Source organism: Dama dama, chromosome 25 (assembly GCF_033118175.1).
Source record: "Dama dama isolate Ldn47 chromosome 25, ASM3311817v1, whole genome shotgun sequence".
NCBI lineage: Eukaryota > Metazoa > Chordata > Mammalia > Artiodactyla > Cervidae > Dama > Dama dama.
This window is the reverse complement of record NC_083705.1, coordinates 44,113,428-44,139,797: the sequence shown is the minus strand read 5'-3', so window position 1 is coordinate 44,139,797 and position 26,370 is coordinate 44,113,428. Positions and strand designations below refer to the sequence as shown.

Genomic DNA, 26,370 nt, shown 5'->3' with positions numbered 1-26,370 from the left:
ATCGGAGCCTGCCCAAACGGCGGCTCTATGAACTCCGGGAAAGCTGGCTGTTGCAGAAACTTCACCTGGCCCTGGATCGGGCATTAAGGCGGCCTCCGGTCCTGGTGAAGCACTGGGAGGCAGGAGTGTCATTATCCAGTATGCGGGAGGGGTCAGGTCATCCCCGTCCAAATCCTGTAGAATTTCCTTTTTTATCATCAGTCAATTTTTGTGCCATTAATATTTTTCCCTTTCCCTTCTGGATACAGAAACTTGTCCAAGTAGGAGGGTCTCGAGCTAACCCTAGCCATGAGTCAATAGATGGATATTGATCCAGGTGTCCTGGCTCTCCTGTGACTTTAAGTTCACGGTGTTCTCTGGTGGCCATCCTGCTCCCATAAGGGTCCATTCGACCTCACAGAGTATGTGGAGGCAGTTAGGCTTCATCTTCACCCCATAGTCTCCTCCTAATCCCTTCTTTAAATTTTTAATCATGCACTCCAATACAGTTGCCTTAGATTCACTTTCCCCCATCTTGCTTACCTTCTCGGACCTTCTTCTACTTTTCCTTTTCATTCTGTCTACGAAGTTCTCAGTACCCTATGTACTTCTGACATTTTAATGAACTTTTAAAGTTTATTAGCTTTTTAAAAATCACATTTATTGGGGTATAATTTATATACACCAAAAATCATTTTTTTTAAGTGTACAGTTTTATGAGTTTGGGAAAATGCATAGTCATATTATCACCACCACCACATGGTAGTGGTGATATTATGACTAAGCACAAGTTATAGAATGTTTTTGTTATCCCAGAGAATTCTACTTCTAGTGACTTTGCAGTCTTTCCTGTCTCCTGACCTTTAGAAAACCACTGATCTGATTTTGTTGTTGCCTCTATCAACAGTGTTTCCCCCTTTTTATTGTTCTGTAGTATTCTGTTGTATGAATATACAACAGACAGATTATCTGTTCATTAGCTGATAGACATTCGGATTGCTTCTAGTTTCTAGGTATTATGAATCAGGCTGCTATAAATATTTCCATATAGATATTTTTGTAGACAGATGTTGTAATTTTCTTGGGTAGATACCTAAGAGAGACTTGCTGGACCATATACATTTTGTGTGTTAACTTTATAAGAAATTGCTTAACTTTTCTCAAGTGCTGAACCATTTTTACTTTCTTAGGAGCAGTGTATAAGGATTCTAGTCATTTCATGCTTACCTGCAGTTGGTATTATCAAAATTCAGCCACTCTTTTCCATGTATAGCATTACATGCATACATGCTCGCTCAGTTGCTTCATTCGTGTCTGACTCTTTGCGACCCTCTGGACTGTAGCTCGCCAGGCTCCTCTGTCCATGGGATTCTCCAGACAAAAATACTGAAGTGGGTTGCCATGCCCTCCTCCAGGGGATCTTCCCCACCCAGGGATTGAACCCATGTCTCTTGCATTGCAGGCAGATTTGTTACCGCTGAGTCACTGGGGAAACCTGTAGGTGTTGTATAGTTGGGTTTTAACTTAAATTTTCTTGATGACTGGTGAGCATCCTTTTATGTTCTTATTTGTGTTATTTTCTTTGGTGAAGTGTCCAAATCTTTTGTCCATTTCTAAAGTTCAGTTGCTTTTCTTGGATTGGTTGATAAAGTTCTTTATAAGATATGTTTATCACAAATATTTCCTCTCAGTCTGTATCTTGCTTTTCGTTTTCAGGATAGTGTCTTTTGAAGAGCTGCTTTAATTTGCTTTTAAATATCACTGTCTGTCCTTGCCTATTTTCTGCCTTTGTTAGTATAAACCATATTTTCTGGAAACTTTTATAAATAGGAAGATTTCCACAAATATTTATTAAATGAAAAATAGTATTCAAACAAGTCGATTTCTGTAATATGCAGCTTATATGTTTCTGTCTTTCTGTTACAAAGGAAAGTTTAAGAGATTCCATCTTGGGATTGGACATAAAATTACATAGGAGTAATGAAGAACTTCTACTTTCTATAATATGGCAAAACAGCATGAATTGCTTTTATAATTAAAAAGGTATGTTATACTTTAGAAAACAAAAGCTAACAGAGGCAAAATTAAATGACAGATTATAAGCTCATAAAAAGTTGACAAACATTTTGAAAGCAGTGGGCTGCTAGCTATATACATAATACATGAGTTTCTACAAATCAATAAAGAGAAGTATTTGAAAATTAAAAATTTCAAAGAAAACAACAGATAACAGCATAAGAAATGCAACTGACTAATAAACATTGTACTCAACTTCAGTAATAATTGAAGAAAAAAATGAAAATCCCCCTGTAAGATGGGCAAAGATGAAACAGATCTCTATTATCCTATGTAGCAGGAAGACAAATTTGGGGAGAAAGAAAGTGTGGGATATCAATTATTAAGCTGTTTTTCTAAAGAACAATTTGATAATATCTGTCAAGATGTAAAATGTAAACTGTGTTGATAATATCTGGAGAAATAAGCACTTTCAGGCATTGTTGCCTGGAGTGTAAATTAGTTCCATTCTATAGAGGGCAATTTGGTGTTATCTTCCGAATTATAAACATGGATACATACTCTTTGACTCAGGAACCCAATTTAAGGAGCTTCTCTGACAGATATATCCACACATGGAAATGACCAAGGAACCCTGTCCCTGCTTAGTTGCTCAGTCATATCTGACTCTTTGCGACCCCATGCACACACAAATAGTAGGTTTGGTTTAGTAGGGCTTCCCTGGGGGCTCAGACAGTACAGAATCTGCCTGCAATGCAGGAGACCAGATTGGACCCCCAGGTCAGGAAGATCTCCTGGAGAAAGGAATGGCTCCCCACCCTAGTATTCTTGCCTGGAGAATTCCATGGAGGATCCTGGTGGGCTACAGTTCATGGAGTCGCAAAGAGACACGACTGAGAGACTAAACACAAGAGTTGGTTTGGACTTTCTTTTTTTGACACTTGAACTAAAAATTATACAGTGTTAAAAGATTGTAAAACAGAATTCAGTGAGAAAGAATATGTGACAGAGATTGTATATGGCCTGCAGAGCTTAACATATTTTCAATCTGACCCTTTATAGTGAAAGTTTGCAATCTTATGTCTAGAATCTCATCCTTTTTATTTTACTCTCCTTGCCTGGTGACAGAGAGGCTGTGAATAGATTCTTCTTGAATCTCCTCATTTCCTTAAAGAAGAGCTTGTAGCTAGTGGAACAAACCTATGGTCCAAGGGAGTTTCGAGTGACTTGAGTCTAGGAGTCAAGGAAGTTTCCACTTCATGTGTTGCATATTCTGTTTTCCGGGAAGCTAGTTTGTTAGAGTTCTGACTAGTTGGTCCTTCTTTGTTTTGTCAACCCCTGTGTCATCTCTTGAACATCCTTTTTAGCTGCTAGCTGCCTAATGTGATATCTATTTGCATAAGGGCAGCCTCTCTACTTTGAGAATGTATTTCCCTATGAATTCTTGATTTGTGGGATATTTTCATATAGCGCTGTTGTACTCTTTTGGGGAGGTATTTTTCTAATCACTCTAGTCCTTTTCTGTAAAAATTTCTGGATAGTTTCTATCTTTCAGGTCTTTCAGTTTCTAATTCTGATATTTCTACCTATTGTTATATGTTTTTTGAGGTTATTTCTTTTGATATTTGGGCTAGGGAAATCTAAAGCATAACTTGGCAGCTATTATTTGTACAAATCTGCTATAGCTCTTCTTTTTAAGAAGGACCTTCCTTTTTTTTTTTTTTTTTAGTATTTAGTGATGTATTTGGCTGTGCCAGGTCTTAGTTGCAGCATGTGGGATCTGCAGTCTTCCTTGTGATGCAGAGCATTTTTTTTTTTTTTTAAGTTGCAGCATGTAGAATTTTTATTTGCAGCATGCAAGATCTTTTAGTTGTGGTTTGTTGGATCCAGTTTCTGGACCAGGGTTGGAACCCTGGCCCCCTGCATTGGGAGCATGGAGTCTTAGCCGCTGGACCACCAGGGAAGTCCCAAGGACCCTGTCTTTATATTCTTTTTGCTCTGTCTTCAGGTTCTCCCCTACATTGACATTTTAACATTCTTGGGTGATCTTTCGAAAATCCTTAATTTCTAGTCTTATGTTTTTATTCTTCTCCTAAACATCAAAGGACTTTATAGTTGTCATTATCTTTCTGTCTGACTTCACAGCATGAAGTTTTATTGCAGTTAGTTCATTGTCCCCACTTTCTCCCCTCCTTCCCCTGTACTTGGTCCTTTCTTCATCCTTTCCTATACTCCATGTGCTTCCTGCCTCTCCAGTTTCTTCAGATTCCTCCTTCAGAATTCAACTCAAGCATCTCACTTAGAGCACTGCAGTGATCTCTTTTCCCTCACTATACCCGCCAAACTGCTTAATACAGTTCTGATGCATTTTTACTGAAACTTATGAATGCTTTGCCATGATTTGTAAAATCCTATGTGATCCGGCCTCTGCCCACTTCTCTTTTTTGAATTTTCTTCAACAAAATGGCTGAGGGATTTTACACAAGACTTTTTTCCTGCTTAGAATGCTGTATCAATGGGTTGCTACCTGCTCCCTACTCACAAACATGAGTTAGGTTAGCTTCTTTGTATGCTTAGGTTTCACCAAAATATTGCTTTTCTAGAGAGGCTGTCTAAACTAGGGCTCTCCCATTGCTGCTCTCTCAGCACCTTTTATACTTTGTTAAATGCTGAACTCCTGTTGTTCTGCTATTAGAATTGAGACTTGAATTATTCTTAACATATCATAAAGAAAGCTGTTAGGGATAATCACAGCAAGGACTTAGTTTTTGCTAATCATCCTCATTGGTTGGCTGTTCTTGATCGTATTTCTCTAATCCTCAGAAGATACAAAAATGTACTGTTTAAATAGTTAGGTTCATTGTCTTTTACCATGGAGCTTGCTTGTGAAATCATATAAAATCATGAAACTTATAATCTGCACTTGAGTGACAGAGTAATTTTATCACATTTATAAGTAAGAATATACATTTTAATGGGAGAGTTATTGATTAGCTTTAGTGTTTATTCCTGGATAGACCTTTTCTGTGGCCTTAGTTTTGTTCGACAGGTATATTATTTTGTAAAGTTACTACTGGCTTCCTAACATTTAGTATATTAAGCCAATAGGTGATATATTCCTAATTAATTTTGAATTGGAAATCTCTTGTTAAGTGTAAAAGCTAAAATGTTGAATAGCTGGAGATTTATTTCCACATAGAATATATCAGTGTTTTTTGATATTCTTATACAGAAACCGTTGATGGTCTGTCTCATGTTTCTCACTTTCTTGTCCTGTTCCAAGCACTAGATAACATATTTTACATACCTGGAAGGAACAGACAATTTCATCAAATTCTGTAGGAAGATGGCATGCCAATCTGAAACTACATTTTCTCTATTATTGCCTTTCATTTTCAAGAACATAGTAGTAGCTATATTGGGCATAGCGCTTGAGTTTTGTGAGTGGGTGCAAAAAATGAAAAAAGATGTAAGGATATTTCTCTTGAACACTTTGGTTAATAGTAATTAAAACACATGCTAAACTTACACTAACTCGTCTTGTAATGAATTTGAAATATTCCATGTATTTGATTCAAATGTATTCATTACAGTTAGCTATCAAGATTTTATACCCCTCAAATAATCTTAAAGAGCCCTTGGAAGTAAAGAAGTAGTAAAAATAGCAACTACTTATTTCATATACTCTGCTCGCAGCACAAAAGTGCGTCTTATTTTTAATCTTCATCTCAGTCCTGTAGGTGTTACTTCTCTAGGTTTTTCAGTGGAGGAAACCAGGACTCAGCAACGGTATGAAGCCGGCACATGAACGCTGTCTCCGGAGCGTCTCTGCATAGCGCTCTCATCTAGTTCATCTACTAATTTGGAAAGAAATGGGGAGACTGAGTCTTGCAAAGCCAAAGGGCTTGCTCATCGTCACACAGCTAGTTAGCAATAGACTGAGGACTTGGATCGCGGGCCTCCTGACTCACATTCCGGCGCGCTTTTCACTATATCAGGACACCTTGGCTCCTGAGCCCCAAGTGACAGCCCCAAACAGCTGTGTTTATCTGTCTTGCATGTCCCAGCTTGTTTTGCTAGCAGAGCAAAAACTACTTAAAAGGATCCTCAATCTTCACCTCCCCACTCCCCTCCACTTATACTCGTATATTCCCACTTGCCCCATGAATAACTTCACAGAAAGAATTGTGCAATGTCACTAAGCCTTCCTCTGGTGTCAGAGTTACTCCCTGAGAGAACATTCACTTCCTCATGACTCCAGTTTATTGTCAGATTGCCTTTCCCTCTCTTCTCTTTGATCGGAATCTTAGTTGTTTAGGCAGGAATTTGAGGAGCAGATGTTACGCCCCTTGAACAAGCCCTTTAATTCTCCTTAGTACTGTGTCTAATGACTCTTAATCCTGTCCTTTTAACTCTGTGGCTAGCAGAATTAAGAGCAAAGTGGGACAGGAATGGTGAGCTTGATGCTGAACATTTCATTTCAGTGTTGGCAAAGAGAGCACATAAAATGAGACAGAGGGAAAATGTTAGGCTTTCCTGTGAAACTAAGATGAGTATTAGTGTGGAGTTGGTAAAATTTTGTATTTCCCTCCAAATGTAAGTAGAGCAATTTGGTAAAATAGATTGCCAGAGAAATGGAGCCATTGAACTGTTTTTACTACCTTGTCTTCTTAAATTTTGCTGTGTTCTTTAGATTTTCATTTCCCTTTGGAAACAAAAATGGTTCACCAGAAAAAAACAAAGTTGTTGCTTAAAGTACTTGATCTGTCATGGTTCTTGAAGAAAATCGACTTCCTCCAAATGGGAGTACTGTTAAGAAAGATATACCCTGTGATCTAATTGGTTCATTCTATTCTTTCCTTATAGACTTTGGTTTAGCAGTCTTAGCTGACTAATCATCAAAATTCTGACCCGTTTGTTCATATATTTAAAAAATTGGACTAAATGGCCTATAGCTGTCTCAGTTCTTGATATTAATTGAGATATAACTTGAGATTTTGGTAAGTCAGAGGCTGATTAAGAGAGAGAATTCACAGTAATTTGAACAGGGAAAGCATACTATAACGAAATACTGTATCATGGAATTGGTGTAATGAGGGACTGGCTACTAAAAAGTAAAGTGAACTCTGAAGAATATAGGAATAGCAAATAAGAGAAGCAGCCTTACTCTTAGCATATAGGATGTTTAAGGAGGAGGCTTCCAGGATTGAGATTTAGACCTTATTTGAGAGGGCAAGGCTGTGGCTCACTAAATGATAAAGTTAAGTTTCTGTCACAGGAGTACTTGCCAGAAACTTGTTTCACCTGATCACTCTGATATAAAACTGACTGAGGGAAGTACCGGGGAATCTGCTGGGTGTTACTGGCTACTGATTGCTGTGCACTCCACGAGCCTGGTCTTGGAGCAACTGTATCAATGGCAGGGGTTGGAGACTGGAGAAGCCATGTGTGGTGTAGGAACCTACAAAGAGGAACACACAAGCTCCAGGGAGGAAAACCCCTTTCTCCTGGAATGCCTTTCTAGCACTCTCTAAGGACAAGATTAGCATCGTGCCAGTTGGCATAGGGAAAATATTTAAAGGGCCCAAATCCATTTTTGCAGAGTAAGCAGTGAAGGGTGAATTTGGAGTTGAGGGAATAAATGAACAGCTGACACATTTGGTCAAACAAGTGACCTTATATTTTGTTAGTATTGATGCCTACTTACAGACTTAATTTGAATTTGGGGCTCTGGTCAGAATTTTGCTGAGGACCTCATTTTTTCCCAATATTTCAGAAAGGATGTCATAAGGCCAGAGAGACTTTTCTTTTATAGGAAGGAGGGACCCTGGGCAGTAGCCTCTCCTTCACTTCTGTAGGTTCCTTATCATGAGCATCTGGTTTGGGTGCTTCAATTTCTCACCTACCTTGACGCACTGATCTTGGGGATTGTGGTGAAATCCCTCACGTTGTCTCATATTATAACCTCAGAGCTCACTCAGATCTTTGTTTGAATTATCTTTGCCATTGGAGTCAGTACTCTGAATTTGTACATTAAGAATGACTTTTTGCAGAATAAATATTTCAGATACTATCAGCTAGCATTTCATCATTTTAGGAGAAACAGTATAAATTTTGAGCAGCCATCTCTAGTTAGTGGTGGCTGTGCATAAAAGCAGTTTCATTGGTAAATATCTGATTTGGATTTGGTAACCAACCAGGAGGAATAACCTTACTCAGCCCTAACTAAACATACCAGAATTCTAACTTTTTGTATATATTCTATTTTTAGAAGACACAGTTATCATGAATTAATAGTTTTTTTAAAATGAAATACCTATTTATTTCTCAGCCTTAAAATTATAGACTTAGAAAGTAAATTGGACTAAATGACCTAACATTTTGTTAAAATTGTTTTACTGTTGAAGCCAATTTTATTTTGAGTTTGGCCTGTTAGGATAAATCAAGGAATTTAATTAATTTTCTGACAATAGAATTACATTCATAGAGGACACTATAGCTGAATACAGCTTTAAAAAAATGTGATCATTTTTATTTTTGGTAGAGAAATTTTATATTTTGGGCTTTGATTATTAATTTGATTTTCTACCTGTTTTTTTTCTACCTGTTTTTTAAAATTAAAATATAGTTGATTTATAATATTAGTTTCAGTTTTATTAGATAGTGATTCAATATTTTTATAGATTATATACCATTTAAAGTTATCAAGTATTGGTGCTCTTCCCTATGCTATACAATATATATATATATAGTACATATATCCTCATATCTTATTTATTTTCTAGATAGTAGTTTGTATCTCTTTATCCTCTGCCCCTATCTTGCCTGTCTCCTCATCCCTCTTCCCACTGGTAACCATGAGTTTGTTCTTTATATCTCTTAGTCTGTTGCATTATATTTATTTATTTGTTTTATTTTTAATTCTACATACTGTATGTTATCACATACTGTAAGTGATAACATACAGTATTTGTCTTTCTCTGTCTGACTTATTTCAGTAAGCATAGTACCCTCTTGGTCTCTTCATGTTGTTGCAAATCGCAAAATTTTATTCTTTTTTATGGTTGAGTACTGTGTGTGTGTATACTCTAGAATTTTTTTGAGAATTCTTTCTACTAGGCTTCCCTGGTGGCTCAGTAGTAAAGAATCCACCTGCTAATGCAGAAGATGCAGGTTCGATCCCTGGGTTGGAAAAATCCTCAGGAGAAGGAAATGGCAACCCACTCCAGTATTCTTACCTGGGAAATTCCACGGACAGGGGAACCTGTTGGGCTGTAGTCCATGGGATCACGAAAGACCTCATGGTTTATGTTGAGTCCATGGGGTCACATGACTTAGCAACTAAATAACAACAACAAATATAAAATTTTACCTTGTCATTTAATTTATTAATAATGGTTATTTAAAATTCTATGGCTTGGCTTAGAAGGTCAGTATCTGGTTCTCCCAATTTCTGTGAACCTAAATAATAATTTCTTTCCTCTCACTAAACTCTAGCTGAAATTTAGCACTTCCTTTAATTGTAAAAGTAGACAACAAAGTCACAGGTATACCTGCAGATTTCAGATATTTTCATAACACATTACCATTGTTACAGATGCTTCCTTGGTTGCTCAGATGGTAAAGAATCTGCCTGCAGTGTGGGAGACTCAGGTTTGATCCCTGGGTGGGGAAGATCCCCTGGAGAAGGGAACTGCTACCCACTCCAGTATCCTTGCCTGGAGATTTCCATGGACAGAGGCTATACACTATGGGGTTGCAAAGAGTTGGACATGGCTGAGCGACTAACATTTTCACTTTCACTTCCACTTTCATGCTCATCATGCTTTGAAATTACAGTAGTTATTAGACCTGCCTCTAGGCATAGTTACTTGATACGTTAGTCTAGAAACTTACATATTATGTCACAAATTAAAAAAAATATTTTTATCGTTAGTTCTTTATAAATGATTTCCATGGTGTATGTGGTGTATTTTTTTTTTTAATGTGTTTAAAAAACATGCTAGGAAGGGCTCCATAGACCTCAGACTATGAAAGGTCCAGGCACAAAAAAAGTGGTTTTGTACAGGGTAGGTCAGGTTGTGTCATTTCTCACCTTATAATGGTCTGCTGGATTGCCTCTCATTTCTTCCAAAGAGAGTGAAACCAAGGTCCTTTTGGTGGCTTAAATGGCTCTCTGCACCAGCCTAATTGCTGCCTTCTTACCTTGTCTCCAACTTCGGTTCTTTTTGCTCTCTTTGTTACAGTCACATTGGGAATATACCAAGTATTCTTTTGCTGCAAATCCTTTCTAGTAATTTCCTGATAATATCTACATAACTTACTTCCTCAGTTACCTGATAAGACACTTTAGTCACTTACTTCCTGACCACTCGATTTAAAATATTTATTCTTGCCCCCTTTGTACCTACTCTGCCTTTCCCACTCTGTCTTTCCCTGTTCAGTTCAGTTCAGTCGCTCAGTCGTGTCTGACTCTTTGCGACCCCATGCACCGCAGCACGCCAGGCCTCCCTGTCCATCACCAACTCCCGGAGTTTACCCAAACCCATGTCCATTGAGTCGGTGATGCCATCCAGCCATGTCATCCTCTGTTGTCCCCTTTTCCTCGTGCCCTCAATCTTTGCCAGCATCAGGGTCTTTTCAAACGAGTCAGCTCTTCGCATCAGGTACACTTACTGTAATTTTTCATATTTTGCATATTAATTAGCCTAGTATTGATTGTGGGAGGGGGCGTACCGTAGTCCTCTGTTACTGGCAGGTTGGCCCTTCAGCAGCAGTTAGGTTAGCTTTGACAGCTCTTCTCTTTCCTGTGCGTGACTTTCCTCCCTTCTCCCACCACCTTCTCCCACCACCACCGGTTCATTTATGAGCCTACTGCATTAAGAGTAGGGTGGATGAGGACAAAAGCTAGCTAGTGTCAACTGAACTGGCCAACTCACTTTGTCTGCTTGGTTGTTCATGCCTCTTTTAAGTTTGATGCTTTCTGGGATTAACATGTGATACAAAGAGCTTCATTTTTGATTTCTACATTTGTTTGTCTGTCTACATGGATCATCCTATATCTTCTTTTCTCAGTCTCCTGGTCTTTTCTATTCTACGTTTTACCTCTCATCTCCTGGAGAGCATGTCTGACCAATGTAGTTGATACAATTTGTTCACCCGATACAGTTAACATGCTATCATGGAGATCTGGGACCAGCATGAATTTCTTTGTATTGTCCAGGTCATCCAGGTCCCTTGGGACTATATTAAGACAGAGGACTAGAAAATTAACATAGCTCTGGTTGAAGCATGTAAATGTATGCTGCTGTTGATTTACATGTGAATGTCCACTGCTTTTGGTTTTCCTTCCTAATAGAGGTAGAAACACCTGCTTTGCGGGATCAGTGACTGCACAGCACTTACCTGAGAGAGCGATAACCCTGTCTTTATATGCTGCCAGATAGACACTCCAGCCTCCATACTATAGTCTTTAGTTGGTGATGACCATCCTCAGCCTTTCATTTACTTTCTTCATTGTATTTACTGCACCTAGCAGTAGCTACCTAGTTCCCTAATCCTTTCAATTACTTCTTTTCCTGCACTCTCAAATGCCTGAAATATTGCACCAGCCAGTGCCTTCCCTCTCACCAACAGTTTTAGCAATGCAGTTGCACTGCTGCAGCTCATCAGGGACTAGGTACCACCAGAGAAGGGGTCCTCATTGCTAACCAGTCCATGATTGACATCACTCTAAAATCTTATTTTGGAATAGCTCCATAGGTCTACTTTGACATCAACCCTCTCAGGTTTGATTCTCCCAAGACTCACTTTGAAGCTTCAGGATTTGCATGTAGAAGGTTTGCTGAGGAGTGCTTTTGGAGAGAAGTGGAGTAGTGCTTTCTGGAGGAGGGCTTCTATGAGAGAAGCTGTGAGGAAAACAGCATTAGGAAGACGGAGGAACTGAATTGCCAGGTGGTTGCAACAGAAACCTCAACTGATTTCCACAGGAAGATCTGAAGCTGGAATAACCCTTCTGAGGTATTCCAGTTGAACCAGAGGGCTGGGCCATTTTACTGCACATTGGCCAGTCCTTAAATGTGGGCTGCTTTGGTATAGCAACATAACCTTGGATGAGGGAGTTCTCTGCAACTCAGAGAAATTCCTGAGACTTCAGTTGTAAGCCACCAGCAGGTCAAATCCTGGAAGCTGGGGAATGAGTACTTCAGTCTTGAAAGGATTGATGTGGGTGGTCACCACAGCATCCACTATAGCCACAGTGGCAGGATCACTTTCAGTGGGGTGGTGAGGGTGAAAAGGATACTCTATGTGTGTGTATGTGTATGTGTGTGTATGCTCAGTTGTGTCTGACTCTTTGTAACTCATGGACTATAGCCTGCCAGGCTCCTCTGGCCTTGGAATTTTCCAGGCAAGAATACTGGAGTGGGTTGCCATTCCCTTCTCCAGGGGATCTTCCCGACCCAGGGATTGAACTCAAGTCTCTTGTGTCTCCTGCATTGGCAGGTCAGATTCTTTACCACTAGTGCCACCTGGGTGCTAGAGAAATAAGGGAGGAGATGAAAACTTGTTTAGATAGCTTAGCTGAGAAGGGGAGGAGAGAGAGGTTAGTCATAATTTCCCAAGGAGACTGGAAGGGGTGGGATCCAAAATATAGGTAGTAGATATGCCTTGGGCAGGAAGAGGTTCATTTTCATCATTGTAATCAAAGAGAAGAAGCAAGGGACGAGTTCAGAAGCAGATACATTTATAACAGTGATGAGAGCACACTGAGGCAGTCCTTATATGTTTCTTCTGGGACAAAGCAGGAAGAAGCAAGAACTAGAGATGGGGAGTTATTTGGGTTGAAGATTTAAGGTGAGTAGAGAGGTTTTAATAGATTGCTGTGGAGAGGGAGAGGAGAGCTTACTAGGATAGCCACTGGTGTTGAGGGCCCTTTTGAGGTTGGTGCTCCTGATTTTATAGAATTATCAATTTGTATAGTTGAATGAAGTTTTTTTTTTCTGACAGTGCTTAATGGAGTGATAGTATAAACATACTCTGTGTCTTACCACCATTTTTTTTTTTCTTGCGTAGCCATCAGATCAAGTCATTACAGTACAGTAACACGGGAGACATGATACTTGTTGTATCTGGAAGTTCTCAGGCCAAAGTGATTGACAGAGATGGTTTTGAAGTAATGGAATGTATAAAAGGAGACCAGTATATTGTGGATATGGCCAATACCAAGGTAAGTATGACCCCGAATATTTTAGTGAATTTAATTAATTCCATGCATGTTTACTCACAGCTTATTGTTGCTGCCATAATTTCTGCTATAAATTAATACATTGTATTTCAAACTGCCCTCTGCTGAAGTCTACTGAAATACCTTGCAGTCCTACTGAGGGTTGCAGTCTCATGCCTTTCCTTTTGTTTATTGGCTGTTCACTGAGTGTCCAGTGTGTGTTAGATGGTTCAAACAGCATTCAGATATAACTTAAACATAATGCTATATGCAATTGTATTGAAATGGTGACTTGAATAATGGTTTTTTCCCTTGATGTATTCCACTAGAGTTTCTCTCCCCTTATCTTAAAATCACCTCCCTAAAGTTTCTACCCAAGATGTTTTTTTAGGGTGATGGTGATAAGGAAATAAAGCAGACGGTGCTCCAGATCAGCCTCTCTGTCTTACACTCAAATCGTTCTGTTTTTATCTGTTTGATCTGAAGCTTTTTGAGAATCCCAAACTTTACTTAAACAATGAGTTTGTAGAGATGAAAGCTTTAAAAACTCTTATTTAACTTATTCTTTTTTAGTTTATGGTTACCACAGACAATTTTTCTTTAAAAATGTGAGGAAAAGATGTTCTTTTTGCTAGTTTCTAAGTTCTTACTAATATTTCAGCTGCTCAGGGCTTCTTACATTACAAAAACTAAGACTTTGTGGATTTAGGTTTTAGCCAAGAAAATTTCAAGACGAAAGGGATCTGGTGGTTCTGTATCTGGCTATTTCTGCAGTTTCGGTTTCACACACATACATACACACAGGCACGCACGTGCAAGTGGGCTTATTTTGTGGCTTCAGTGGTAAAGAATCCGCCTGCAGTTCAGGAGTCGCAGGAGACACAGATTCAATCCCTAGATTGGGAAGATCCCCTGGAGATGGCAACCCACTCTAGTATTCTTGCAGGGAATATCCCAGGGACAGAGGAGCCTGGCGGGCTACAGTCCATAGTCTCGCAGTCGGACACGACTGAGTGATTTAGCACATAGGCACACACAGAGGTGGCTCAGTGGTAAAGAATCTGCCTGCAAAACAAGAAACGTGGGTTTGACTCCTGGGTCAAGAAGAGCCCCTGAAGAAGGAAATGGCAACCAAGTCCAGTATTCTTGCCTAGAAAATCCCATGGTGAGCTACATACAGTCCATGGGGTCACAAAAGGGTCAGGCATGACTACTTAGTGACTGAACATATATATATATATAAAAGTATATATATATATGTATATATATATATATATATATATAAAAGTATGTATATAGTGCATATAGTAAAATTATTGGGAAAGTAGAGTGAAGGTGGATAAAGCTATGTAGATATATAGGAAATTAAAATATTAAGTTAATTACCAATATGTGAAAAACAACTGTTTATTTTAACTTAATACTCTAACTCTCTCAATCTTGTCTAATGTTATCTCTATTTTGATTTCAAAATCATGGTTAATACTTACTCTCTCCATTTCTCAGAAGCAAATATAATTGACTGTTTATTTAGGAAATACTATTTTTAGCTTAATTGTACTCCTTGAGTGATGTGTTTTAGAAATGCAAGTATTATTATTTGAAGGAAGCAGATTTTATGGGACACTTTTTCTTAACTTTTAAAACTTTTTTCTGATTCGAAGAGTAATTAATAACTGTGGCTTTACTGGAAAGTTCAACCAATAGAGCATTAAAAGAAACCATTAAATATATCTGATCTGTTATGATAAAATATTATGTACTTCAAATATAAACAGGCCTTTCTAATTATGTTATTAAATTGTTTTATTGTTAGATTTTTATCTCTTTATATCTTTATGTGAACGTGTGTATTTTTTTAGGGGTATGCTTCTAGTGATATATATATATATATATACATATATATATATATATATGTATTTCTGTTACATATTGCATTACAGGGAGAGTATTTATATTTATACCTTCAAAAACTAATTTATTGAGTTTTTAACAGTAATTTTTATTGACTGTTAAAAATTTGAAAAGGAAAAATTACTCATAATTCTACAACCCAAATATAATCACAATTAAGATTTCAGTTTTTGTATACCTTTTTTCCTTTATGAATCTGAAAAACATTTTTTTTTGATCACACGAGAACCTTTACATAAGGTATTGTTTGGAGCTATGTAGTAGAGTGGAATGCGAGGCCTCAGAGTGGGAGTGAGGGGCAGGGGGCCTCCTTCAGCCAGAGAGATTCCAGTTTTGTCTGTTTTCCGTATTGAAGTTCTTTATAAGATATTCTTTGAAAATCAGGTTCTGCTGTTTCTTTAGAATATGAAGATCACTGATCTCCAGTTCATAGGATTTATTGCTTATATTATCTGGGAAAATGGGACATTACTTCTTCAGGTTTAAGTCACTAGGAAAGTAGGACAAGGATAAACAAGAATCAACCCTTAAACCATTCAAACACATACTTTAAAAACTGTAGTTATATTGTCATCTAAAACTCATTTATTCTAAACCAGAATTTTAGTATGTTACTTCCAGTCAGAGAGTGTTTTTCTTTTTTTGGCCCCCAACAGCATGTGGGATGTTATTTCTCTGACCAGGGATTGAACCCAGGCCTCTGCAGGGGAAGTGCAGAGTCTTAACCACTGGACCACCAGGGAAGTCCCAAAGAATGTTTTTCTCTATTCTTTTAAACTCGTAGACCCATACTTTACCTTCAGCCCTTTTCAACTTTAATAACGGTTCTGTGCCATTTATTTCATAATTACTTGGCTACAGTGGGAAAGGACAGGCTCAGGGGACACTATAACGCTTGGACACTTTAGTGGGCCATTCCTCTATGATTGTACTTTAATTAGGGAGATTAGAAGTTTTATAAGGAATTTTGGGAAAAAGGTACTTTCAAATGCTTTGTTTATGTTTGAATAGTACATGTAGTTATTCTGATATAAAACCTCTCCAAAAAATTGCCTTTATTATTTGGAAATGAAATATTTTAGTCATGTCTTTTTAATGGTAAATATTGTTCCTTAGGAGTAAAATATTGTAAACTGTGGATTTTAGGTATATTTTTATTTCCTCAAGCGGTTGTAACTGGTGATTTTAACTGCAAATATAACTCTAAAAAATGAATTCATTTAAAATACATTGTGTTTCTTTCCAAATTCTGAATATTTCCAGAGCTTTTTCTCTAATAGAAACTCCATTACACTGGTTTCTATCCTTTTGACCTATCCCCATCATTTCGGGGGTACTTTCTTACATTCTGGCACAACAAAATGTTCCTGGTTCACCTTGTACTATTCTGTTCTGATTTTTCTAGCATTCCATGGCTCTCTTGAATTGGGAATTCTATTAACAAATCAAGATCTAGGGCACTGCTTATGTTCATTGTTGCTGAGGTGTTAATCTTCTAGAATATTTCAGAAGACAGAGTTGGGGCTGGAGGGATAAACCAACCAACCAAAGAATAAGCAAAATATATATATAAAAAATGATGAGTTCACTGTGATACATCCAATCTGAATCCAACTTCCTAGCCTTTCCCCATTCAGTATTTGTATTTCACTTCTCCAGTGAAAAACTTGTCCTCCAGCATCACCAGTGTATTTACTCGTTTGTTCAAGGTCCGTATAGTCAAAGCTATGGTTTTTCCTATAGTCATGTACAGATGTGAGAGTTAGACCATAATGAAGGCTGAGTGCTGATGAATTGATGCTTTTGAATTGTGGTGCTGGGGAAGACTTTTGAGAGTCCTTTGGACAACAAGGAGATCAAATCAGTCAGTCCTAAAGGAAATCAACCATGAATAGTCATTGGATGGACTGATGCTGAAGCTGAAGCTCCGATACTTTGACCACCTGATGTGAAGAGCTGACTCATTAGAAAAGACCCTGATGCTGAGAAAGATTGAGGCAGGAGGAGGAGGAGGCAACAGAGGATGAGGTGGTTGGATGATTTCATCGACACAGTAGACATGAGTTTGAGCAAACTCTGGGAGATAGTGAAGGACAGGGAAGCCTGGTGTGCTGCTAGTCCATGGGATCTCAAAGAGTTGGACATGACTTAGTGACAATAGGAACAACACTTCCTATTGTACATAGAAAGTAATTTCAAAATTGCTACATAATAGTCCCTGTAGGGAGAGTTCCAGTGTGGCACCCAAGATTCCCTGCCCCTCTCCTTGAGTGTGGATGTGACCCATGAGTATAATGAGATCCTTCTGCAATTATATTGTCTTCACAGTTAACTTTAAGAAAGAAAGATTATCCTCAGTGGATCCTGCCTAATCAGATGAGCCCTTAATAGGGATTGATCTCTTCCTGGCAAAAAAGATTTTGAAATTTGAGGGATTTGACTCGAGAGGGATTCTCTTTTCGGGCTTTGAATATGCAAGCAGAAAACTGAATGATGAAGTTGGATAGATAGCTATAGCCAAGGAGATCTCCAACCAACATGTTGAAAGTACTGCCTGGTTTTTTCTTGCTACTTATAGTAAAAGATGAGAACATAAGGTAAATTGAGAAAAGTGTTGTTAAACAGAAACAAGTACTAGATGATTTAGTTAATTTTGAGCCTATCCATATGGCAAAGAATGTTAAAGTGAAGAAATTGTTTCTGAAAGTGTGACACAGACAAAAAGCCCAGCGTGTGCTGTATAACCTTTTGCTAAAACTTCAGAAAGATCCAAAGGTCAGAATATTCAGTTACACTAAAGGCTGCTTCAAGAAATGAAGCGTGTGCCTCACAGACTTTATTTTCACAATCAAACCAGTTGACTTCTAGGAACCTTAAGGATTTTATTTCTTAGCTGTTTCAGCAAGAGATATATATCAAGAAGGGATTTTTTCCCCCTATTGTTTTTTAAAAACTTTTTTATTGGACTAGAGTTGATTTACAATGTTCTGTTTGTTTCAGGTACACAGCAAAGTGAATCAGTTATACATATACATATATCCAGCTCTTCTTTAGTTTCTTTCCCCATATAGGCCATTACAGAGTATTGAGTGGAGTTCCCTGTGCTGTATAGTAGGTCCTTATTAGTTAATCTCTTTTATACATAGTAGGGTGTATATGTCAAGAAGGGACTGTTTTGCAAAGGTTTTTGGGAATGGCTTTGTCTAATCAGGTAAAAAAAATAAGTTTCTCATTTGTTGGCTTTGAAGGTGGAGGAATCCATGTAGTGAGGAAGGCACACAGCTTCTAGATGCTGTGAGCAGCTCCCAGCTGACAGAGGCAATGAAATAGGCATCTTAGTCTTGCGACCACAGGAAGTTGGGTTCTGCCAGCAGCCTGAGTGAGCTTGGAAGTGAGTGCTTCCCTTGAGCCTCCACAAAGGAATGTGGCCCTCCGAACATCCTGATTTCAGCCTCCGAGACCCCGAGCAGAAAATTCAACTTTCTGGATTGTGACTGGCCTTCTGACCTCCCAAACTGTTAGCTAATAAACTAAGAGTTGTTTTAAGCCCCTAAGTTTGTGGTAATTTGTTACACAGAAATAGGAAACTAATACAGTCCTGCAAATACCATACATACTAAGTAATAATGAAAGTCCCCGAAGGAGGTGGTAGTGAGGGGGAGATCAAGCATAAGAGTAGGACTTAGCTTTGAGTAGGAGGAGGAAATTTATTCACATTGGAAATAGAGGGATGAGATTGGGCTCGTATGCAGATACGTTTACAAGTGGTTGGCCTTAGATAAGAAATTGAAGGTGTCACCATGTAGCCACTGAATCATTTCCTAGTTTTGTGTTGGGAAATGGAATGAGGCCTTATGTAGAATAGTAAAGGCTTAGAATAGCTATTGATACTGTGAGAGAAAAATTGTTAAGACTTGTGGGAGCATTAGGGTTACAAAATCTAAAGTTATAAGAGAGTCTTGGGCATATTCATATGATATTCTTGGGCTTCCCTTGTGGCTCAGCTGGTAAAGAATCTGCCTGCAATACAGGAGACCTGGGTTCAATCCCTGGGTTGGGAAGATCCCCTGGAGAAGGGAAAGGCTACCCACTCCAGTATTCTTGCCTGGAGAGTTCCATGGACTCTATACTCCATGGGATCGCAAAGAGTTGGACACAACCTTTTTTTAAAGCTTCTCTGGTGGCTCAGACAGTAAAGAATCTGCCTGCAATGCAGGAGACCCAGGTTCAATCCCTTGGTAGGGAAGATCCCCCGGAGAAGGAAATGGCAACCCACTCCAGTATTCTTGCCTGCAGAATTCCATGGACAAAGGAGTCTCGTGGGCTACAGTCCATGGGGTCACAAAGAGTTGGACATGACTGAGCGACTTAGTATGCACGCATGCTATGATCTTCTTGAGACTGTTTATGAGCATGAGGTGTTTGAATGGAATACAATGCTGAGGAAGAGGGATTTATTCCAGAATAAAAGTTGTTCATTATAAGTACAGCAAAAGGACACTCAGGTTTATGTTGAGTGATTGAATGGATGTTGAAAAGAACATTCATGATTCCAGAAAAGGAACCATCTGTGGACAAAGTTAGCTATAGTTGGAGCTACTGCAATATCTTGGAGAAAAGGTCATTGGAGTTGAGTCGATCAAAGAAGAATGAATCTATCTCTTTGGTATCTTCACATGTATTTAAAAATTGCTCAGTAGTTAGAAAGATTTGAATTTCAGAGGCCTTGATTCATAGAAGGGAATGACTAAGAATGTGATGGATTACACAGGGTTTGGCAGACTGCAGTCTGTGATCCAAATCCAGCCTGCACTGTTTTTGTAAATAAAAGTTTTACTGGAACACAGCCATGCCTGTTCACTTATTGTTGTCTGTGATTGCTTTTTGTGCTTATGGTGGTAGAGTTTGAGTAGTTCCTTCAAAGACCATGTGACCCAGAAATCCGAAAATAGTTACTATGTAGTCCATCCTAAAGGATTTCAATCCTGAATATTCATTGGAAAGACTCATGTTGAAGCTGAAGCTCCAATACTTTGGCCACCTGATGCTAAGAGCCGACTCATTAGAAAAGACCCTGATGCTGGGAAAGATTGAAGGCAGGAGGAAAAGGGGATGACAGAGGAGGAGATGGTTGGATTGCATCACCAATTCAATGAACATGAGTTTGAGCAAGCTCTGGGAGAAGGTGAAGGACAGGAAAGGCTGGCGTGTTGCAGGCCATGGGGTCGCAAAGAGTTGGATATGACTGAGTGACTGAAAAACAAGTCCATTAGAGAAGAAGATTCCCAACTCCCAAAATTAGGCTATGAACATTTTCGCCAGCAAAGTATACTGACACAAACTTTTGCTGACAATTTTAGGAAGTTTGAAGATTTCTGAAGCCATGAATGGACTCCAGTTAAGGAGAACTTTTGGATTAAAGCTGATAGTACATTCCCTGAAGCATTTCCTCTCTTCAGAGGAGTTGCCTCTGCTAGTTAACTCACTATGCTAAAAACATGGGTACTTTCATTTTACAAGTCACAGAGCCTCACCTCATTCAGTGACTACAAGTGGCACTGTGGTGGGGCAGCTGTCACAGCTTTTGTCATGAGGCTGTCATGAGGGTGTGGATTGATAACTGTAGATCAGCACACCTCTGTGCACGTGAGTGCATGAGTGCGTGTGAATTAGATGAAACCAATAGTGGTCATGGCTTGATAATGTCCTCTCTGTATGCACAGTCTAGCAGATTATGAGAAATAAATAGATGCTTCATTCTTTCTACTAGGCTCTTTCCAGAATGTTAAATAAAGGAAGGAAACTTTTTTTTTTCCCCTAGGAGTGCCTATGTTTAGATAAAGGAGAAAGAGAGAAAACCTAGTTTATTTGATGAAAAAGTGTTTTCATCACTGACTGTTCTTTAATAGGTGTCACTTAAAATTTTTTTTTCCACTAATGTGAGCCATGATACTGAATCTGTTTATAGATTCATTTAAGAATCCTCAGTTGAACTTCATTTTCTATTATGACTAATTTTGGTCACTGTTTTAACACAAGGGTACTTAACATTCCCATTGCCTTTGTCATACTCTTGTCTTTACAAACAAGAAACAGCATTCATAGTCTATTAGTATTTCTTCAGTTTAACTTACTATTTGTGCTCATATTCTGTGTACTCAACGACTAAGGTGATCGTGTTTTATGTTAATGTCCTCTGTAGTAGGGATCATCCTCTTTTGGTCCTGTTAGAAATATACTTTAAATTTCTAGATGCTATTTCAACTCTAATCAATATATATCAGTAAAAGACCTCTCTTTTGAAGCCTGCCTTCAAGACCTGCATAGGCTGGATTTCTGTTAGGACAAAGCATAGGAAGTGAGAGTCCAAATGGGAGGAGGTATAGATAGATAGATAGCTGATTGGCATTGATGTATGGCAGAGAACACCACAGCATTCTAAAGCAATTATCCTCCAATTAAAAAAAAAGCCACCCCCCAAAAGCTATACTGCAAAAAAAGAAAAAAGAACTGGATTGAGTAGCGCCCATTGTGCTGAGAAGCAGTGACTCCTGAGTCTGGGAGTAGAAGAAGATGGTAAACTAGGAACTGACTGGGAGGTGAGCCCGCTACACATTAAATTAAGGGGCCAGGAAGAGATGTAAGTGGAGGTGGAGCTGAGTTAAGCTGAGAGGGAGAATAAAAGTGTGAAGTAGTGTGCAAGATTGAGGAAGCCAAAGCAGTTTAGGATCTACATCCCTGAGGGCCGGGCATGTCTCATGGATATTGAGGTGTTCCTTTTGTTGCAAATCATGAGCCATTTTCTGGGGTCAGAGGTAGACATTTAATGAAGTGAAACTAGATCAGACACGTATTTACTGCGTGGCACTAAACTTCTTTTTTTTTTTTTCTTAAATAAGCAAAGACAGACAAATTTCTGTTTTGGAAAGAGATGAATGGGATCTCTGACAATTCTACAGATTTTAATCTATTATCCAGGCAGCTTAATTACTATCTTGACAGACAAATTTCTGTTTTGGAAAGAGATGAATGGGATCTCTGACAATTCTACAGATTTTAATCTATTTTCCAGGCAGTTTAATTACTATCTTTTAGTACCTTAGGTGCACAGGTGGTAAAGAATCCACCTGCATTGTGGGAGACCTGGGTTCGATCCCTCGGTCGGGAAGATCCTCTGGAGAAGGGAATGCCCATGCACGCCAGTATTCTTGCTTGGAGAATTCCATGGACAGGGAGCCTGGCAGGCTACAGTCCATGGGTTCGCAAAGAGTCAGACAGAACTGAGCGACCAACACACACTTCAACACTAACTCACTTACCTGTTCATGCTACCCCACCATCATGTGATTCATAACTGGTGGTCAGTTCTCAATTCTCCTAACACTGTAACTCTCAGCAGTGTTTGACACAGTTGATTATTCTCTCCTTCTTGAAACATCTTCATTACTTCCTTCTTTCCCTCTCACTAAACATCTGTCCCATTGGCAAAACATATTTTGCCAACAAAGCTTTATGAATAAAGCTACTACAAACATTAACATGTAATTAATTTTGAAAAATGGAAAAGTGTGAGTCTTCCAACTTTTGCTTTCTTTTCATGATTATCCTTGGGTTAAAATTTATTGAAATAATAAACCAATGAGAATTAAAATAAGAAAAAAATAATAGTAAAGATATTCTTGAAATAATAAGATAATTCTTGAAATGTTTTATTCTTTTAAAAAGTTTCCAAATGAATTATATGACCAATTTTTCACTTTATGTAGCATTTTATTTTTTAAAAAATTAAAACAGTTTGGCCATGCTGTGAGGCTTGTGGGATCTTGGTTCCCTGACTAGGGATCACACCTGGCCTCTGGCAGTGAAAGTGCCAAGTCCTAACTGCTGGGCTGCCAGGAAATTCCCTCTGTAGCATTTCTTTTTAAGCAGGTCTACTGGTGACAAGTTCTCTTAGTTTTCTTTCATCTTAGGATGTCTCTATTTCACCTTTGCTTCTAAAGTGCATTTTCTGTACATTTAACTTGGCAATAACCCCAGATATGCAGATGACACCACCCTTATGGCAGAAAGTGAAAAAGAACTAAAGAGCCTTTTGGTGAAAGAGAAGAGTGAAAAAGCTGGTTTAAAACTCAACATTCAAAAAATGAACAGTATGGCATCCAGTCCCATGACTTCATGGCAAATAGATGGGAAAACAGTGGAAACAGTGACAGACTTTATTTTCTTGGGCTCAAAAATCACTGCAGATGGTGACTGCAGCCATGAAATTAAGACACCTGCTCCTTGGAAGAAAAGTTATGACTAACCTAGACAGCATTTTAAAAAGTAGAGACGTTACTTTGCCAACAAATGTCCGTCTAGTTAAAGCTATGGTTTTTCTAGTAGTCATGTATGGATATGAGAATTGGACCATGAAGAAGACTCAATGCCAAAGAATTGATGGTTTTGAACTGTGGTGTTAAAGAAGACTCTTGAGAGTCCCCTGGACTGCAAAGAGATCCAACCAGTCAATCCTAAAGGAAATCAATCCTGACTATTCATTGGAAGGACTGATGCTGAAGCTGAAACTCTTAATACTTTGGCCACCTGATGTGAAGGGCTGACTCATTAGAAAAGACCCTAATGCTGGGAAAGATTGAAGGCAAGAGGAGAAGGGGACGACAGAAAGGTGTTTGGATGGCATCACCAACTCGATGAACATTAGTTGAGCAAGCTCCAGGAGATGGTGAATGACAGGAAAGTCTGGCGTGCTTCAGTCCTTGGGGTTGTGAAGAGTCGGACATGACTGAGCAACTGAACAATAACAGCAGTTTTTCTCTTAGTACCTTAAAAATGTCTTACATTAAAGATTGTTGTTGTTAGTTCGTTTTGTTTGGCTTTCACTGGGATTCTTAAATCTATAAGTTTACTTTTTTCACCACACTTTGGAAATTTTTAGCTATTATTTCTTCAAAATATTTTTCTGCATCTGTGAGTCTTATATAACAGGAATACTAAATCTTTTGATATAGTCTCAAACATCTTTATGATTCTGCTCATTGTTTCCCTATTCTTTTTTTTTCTTCTGTTGTTTAGATTGAATTATCTGTCTTCAAGTTCACTGACTCTATCCTCTGATGTATCCATTCTACTGTTGAGCCCCTCTAGTGAATTTTAACTTCCATTATTGTGTTTTTCAGTACAAATTTCCATTCTTAAAAAGTAGTTAGTTTTTCTTTGCTGAGCATGTCTGTCTTTGCCTTTGTTTCAAAACTATCTGCTTTCCCTTTTTGTATCATGATTGTAAACACTGGTTTAAAGTATTTTTCTGAGAATTCCAACTTTTGGGTCATCTTGTGGTTGGCATCTTTCGTCTTACTTCCTGGGGGCTTCCCAGGTGACATTATTGGTAAAGAACTTGCCTGCTAATTCAGGAGATGTAAGTGACATGGGTTTGATCCCTGGGTCAGGAAAATACCCTGGAGGGGGCATGACAACCCACGCCAGTATTCTTGCCTGGAGAATCCCCAGGGACAGAAGAGCCTGGAGGGCTACAGTCCATAGGGTCTCAAAGAATCAGACACTACGAAGTGACTTAGCATGTCTTACTCCTTGAGGCCTCGTTAGGTTTTCCTGATTTTTTGTATGTTTAACTTTGGATTGTATTCTTGACACTTGGAATATTGTGTTATGAGATGCAGGCTCCTGTCTAAAACTTCTGGAGAATGCTAGAAGTTTTTTTTTTTTTTTGCTTATGTGAATATGTGGTTTCGTTTTAGCTGACAGTCAACCTGATTACTTTTAGACTGTATGTCCTGACCTGCCTTATGTTAGCTGTTTTTACTTCCAATATAGGTTTAATTTCCAAGGTCTTTATGCCTTTGTATGCTATTCTGCTTTGTCTCATGTGCATGTTACCCAGGAGGTTATGTGGAACCTCGGTGGTAGTCTGCGGTGTTTCGAGATCTCAGCGCTTTTCTTAAGTTGCTTCTGACAGGTTTCACGTATTACACATATAAGCTCACCTCAGCAGTGAGCTCAGTACTTCTTATACAGATTTAAATGATATTTTTGTCCTAGCTTTCTTACTTGTTAAGCCCTTAATTTCCCCTTTGCCCTCTGTTGTCAGAGGTTTATTGTTCTGATGTTCTTGCTGGAAAACCAGAAGCTTACTCTTTTTATGTTATGTAGTAGTTCCTATAACTGGATATGCCTCTGGGCAAAGCTGGAGTGGGAAGGGGACATCATATTTTCCCCACCCCTCAGCAGCTGCGTCTGTGAGTTGGTGGGGAAGGGAGTGCTGCTACTCCATGCTGGCATTAATCCCGATGTAAAGCACAGACTATCAGAAAGGTTCTGTCCTACAAATGCTGCTGTGTGGTGAGAAGCCATAGGTGATCGATCAACTTAGTCACTAATGTTAGCCTGGTAGAGGGCATGGGACGTTAAAAGTGTTCTACCTCACTGGGGCTGCTGCCTTTGCTGCTTTGGGGTCCTGGGAGGAGGCACTGTGCCTCTTTGTTACTGGCCTTTCCCTGGTGTAGGGTCAGGGAAGCCAATATTCCTCTGTTGTTTCTGCAACAGACTTTTCAGACAGCAGCCAGAATATATATATTTTCAAGTATTTATTTTGGTGTAATTTCAAATTTACAGAAAAGTTGTAAAATATAGTACACAGAGCTTCTTTATACTTTTTTTCAGAATCACCAATTGCTGACATTTTGTCCCATTGCTTTATCACCCCATCTCTTCCTCCCTTTCTCCCATAACTAACACAAACACTATCCCTCCTTCTCCTTTCCTTCCCTTCTTCCCCCCTACTTATACATCCTTTAGGCACTTAGGCATATATGCATACACACATGCATAAAAATTATGTATGTGTGTTTAATTTCACCCAGCTTTTGAAAATAAGTTGCAAACATCATGCTCCTTTACTCTTAAATTCTTTAGTGTGGTTTTCCTAATGATGTTTCATCTTCTTATATAATCATGAATTTAATATTGATAAAATACTCTTATTTAATCCATAATCAATAGTTTCATCAGTTAGCTCCATGATCTCCTTCATAATTATTTTCTCACCAGTTCAATCATCATGCCTTTTTGTCTCCTTTAATTGGGAGTAGTTCCTATACCTCCCCACCCCCCAACTTCTTTTACTTTGATTTTTTTTGAAGACTATAACCCACGTTATTTTGTAAAATGTAAAATTCAATTTTGTCTGTTTTTCCTCATAATTAGAGTCAGGGTATGCA

The 26,370-nt window shown here is 38.7% G+C and overlaps 1 protein-coding gene and 1 non-coding gene across 3 annotated transcripts in view; one reads left to right on the top strand and one right to left on the bottom strand.

The window, feature by feature from the left end:
- The window catches only part of WDR70 (WD repeat domain 70), a 274,965-nt gene that overhangs the window by 71,263 nt on the left and 177,332 nt on the right, over positions 1-26,370 (top strand). For both annotated transcript variants that reach the window (XM_061129925.1, XM_061129924.1), the window contains exon 8: positions 13,069-13,222. In XM_061129925.1, the coding sequence (XP_060985908.1) occupies positions 13,069-13,222 (154 nt within the window). The remainder of the gene's footprint in view (positions 1-13,068; positions 13,223-26,370) is intronic.
- TRNAG-UCC (transfer RNA glycine (anticodon UCC)) lies at positions 15,805-15,876 on the bottom strand. Its single transcript has one exon. It is a non-coding gene; the product is annotated as a tRNA-Gly (tRNA).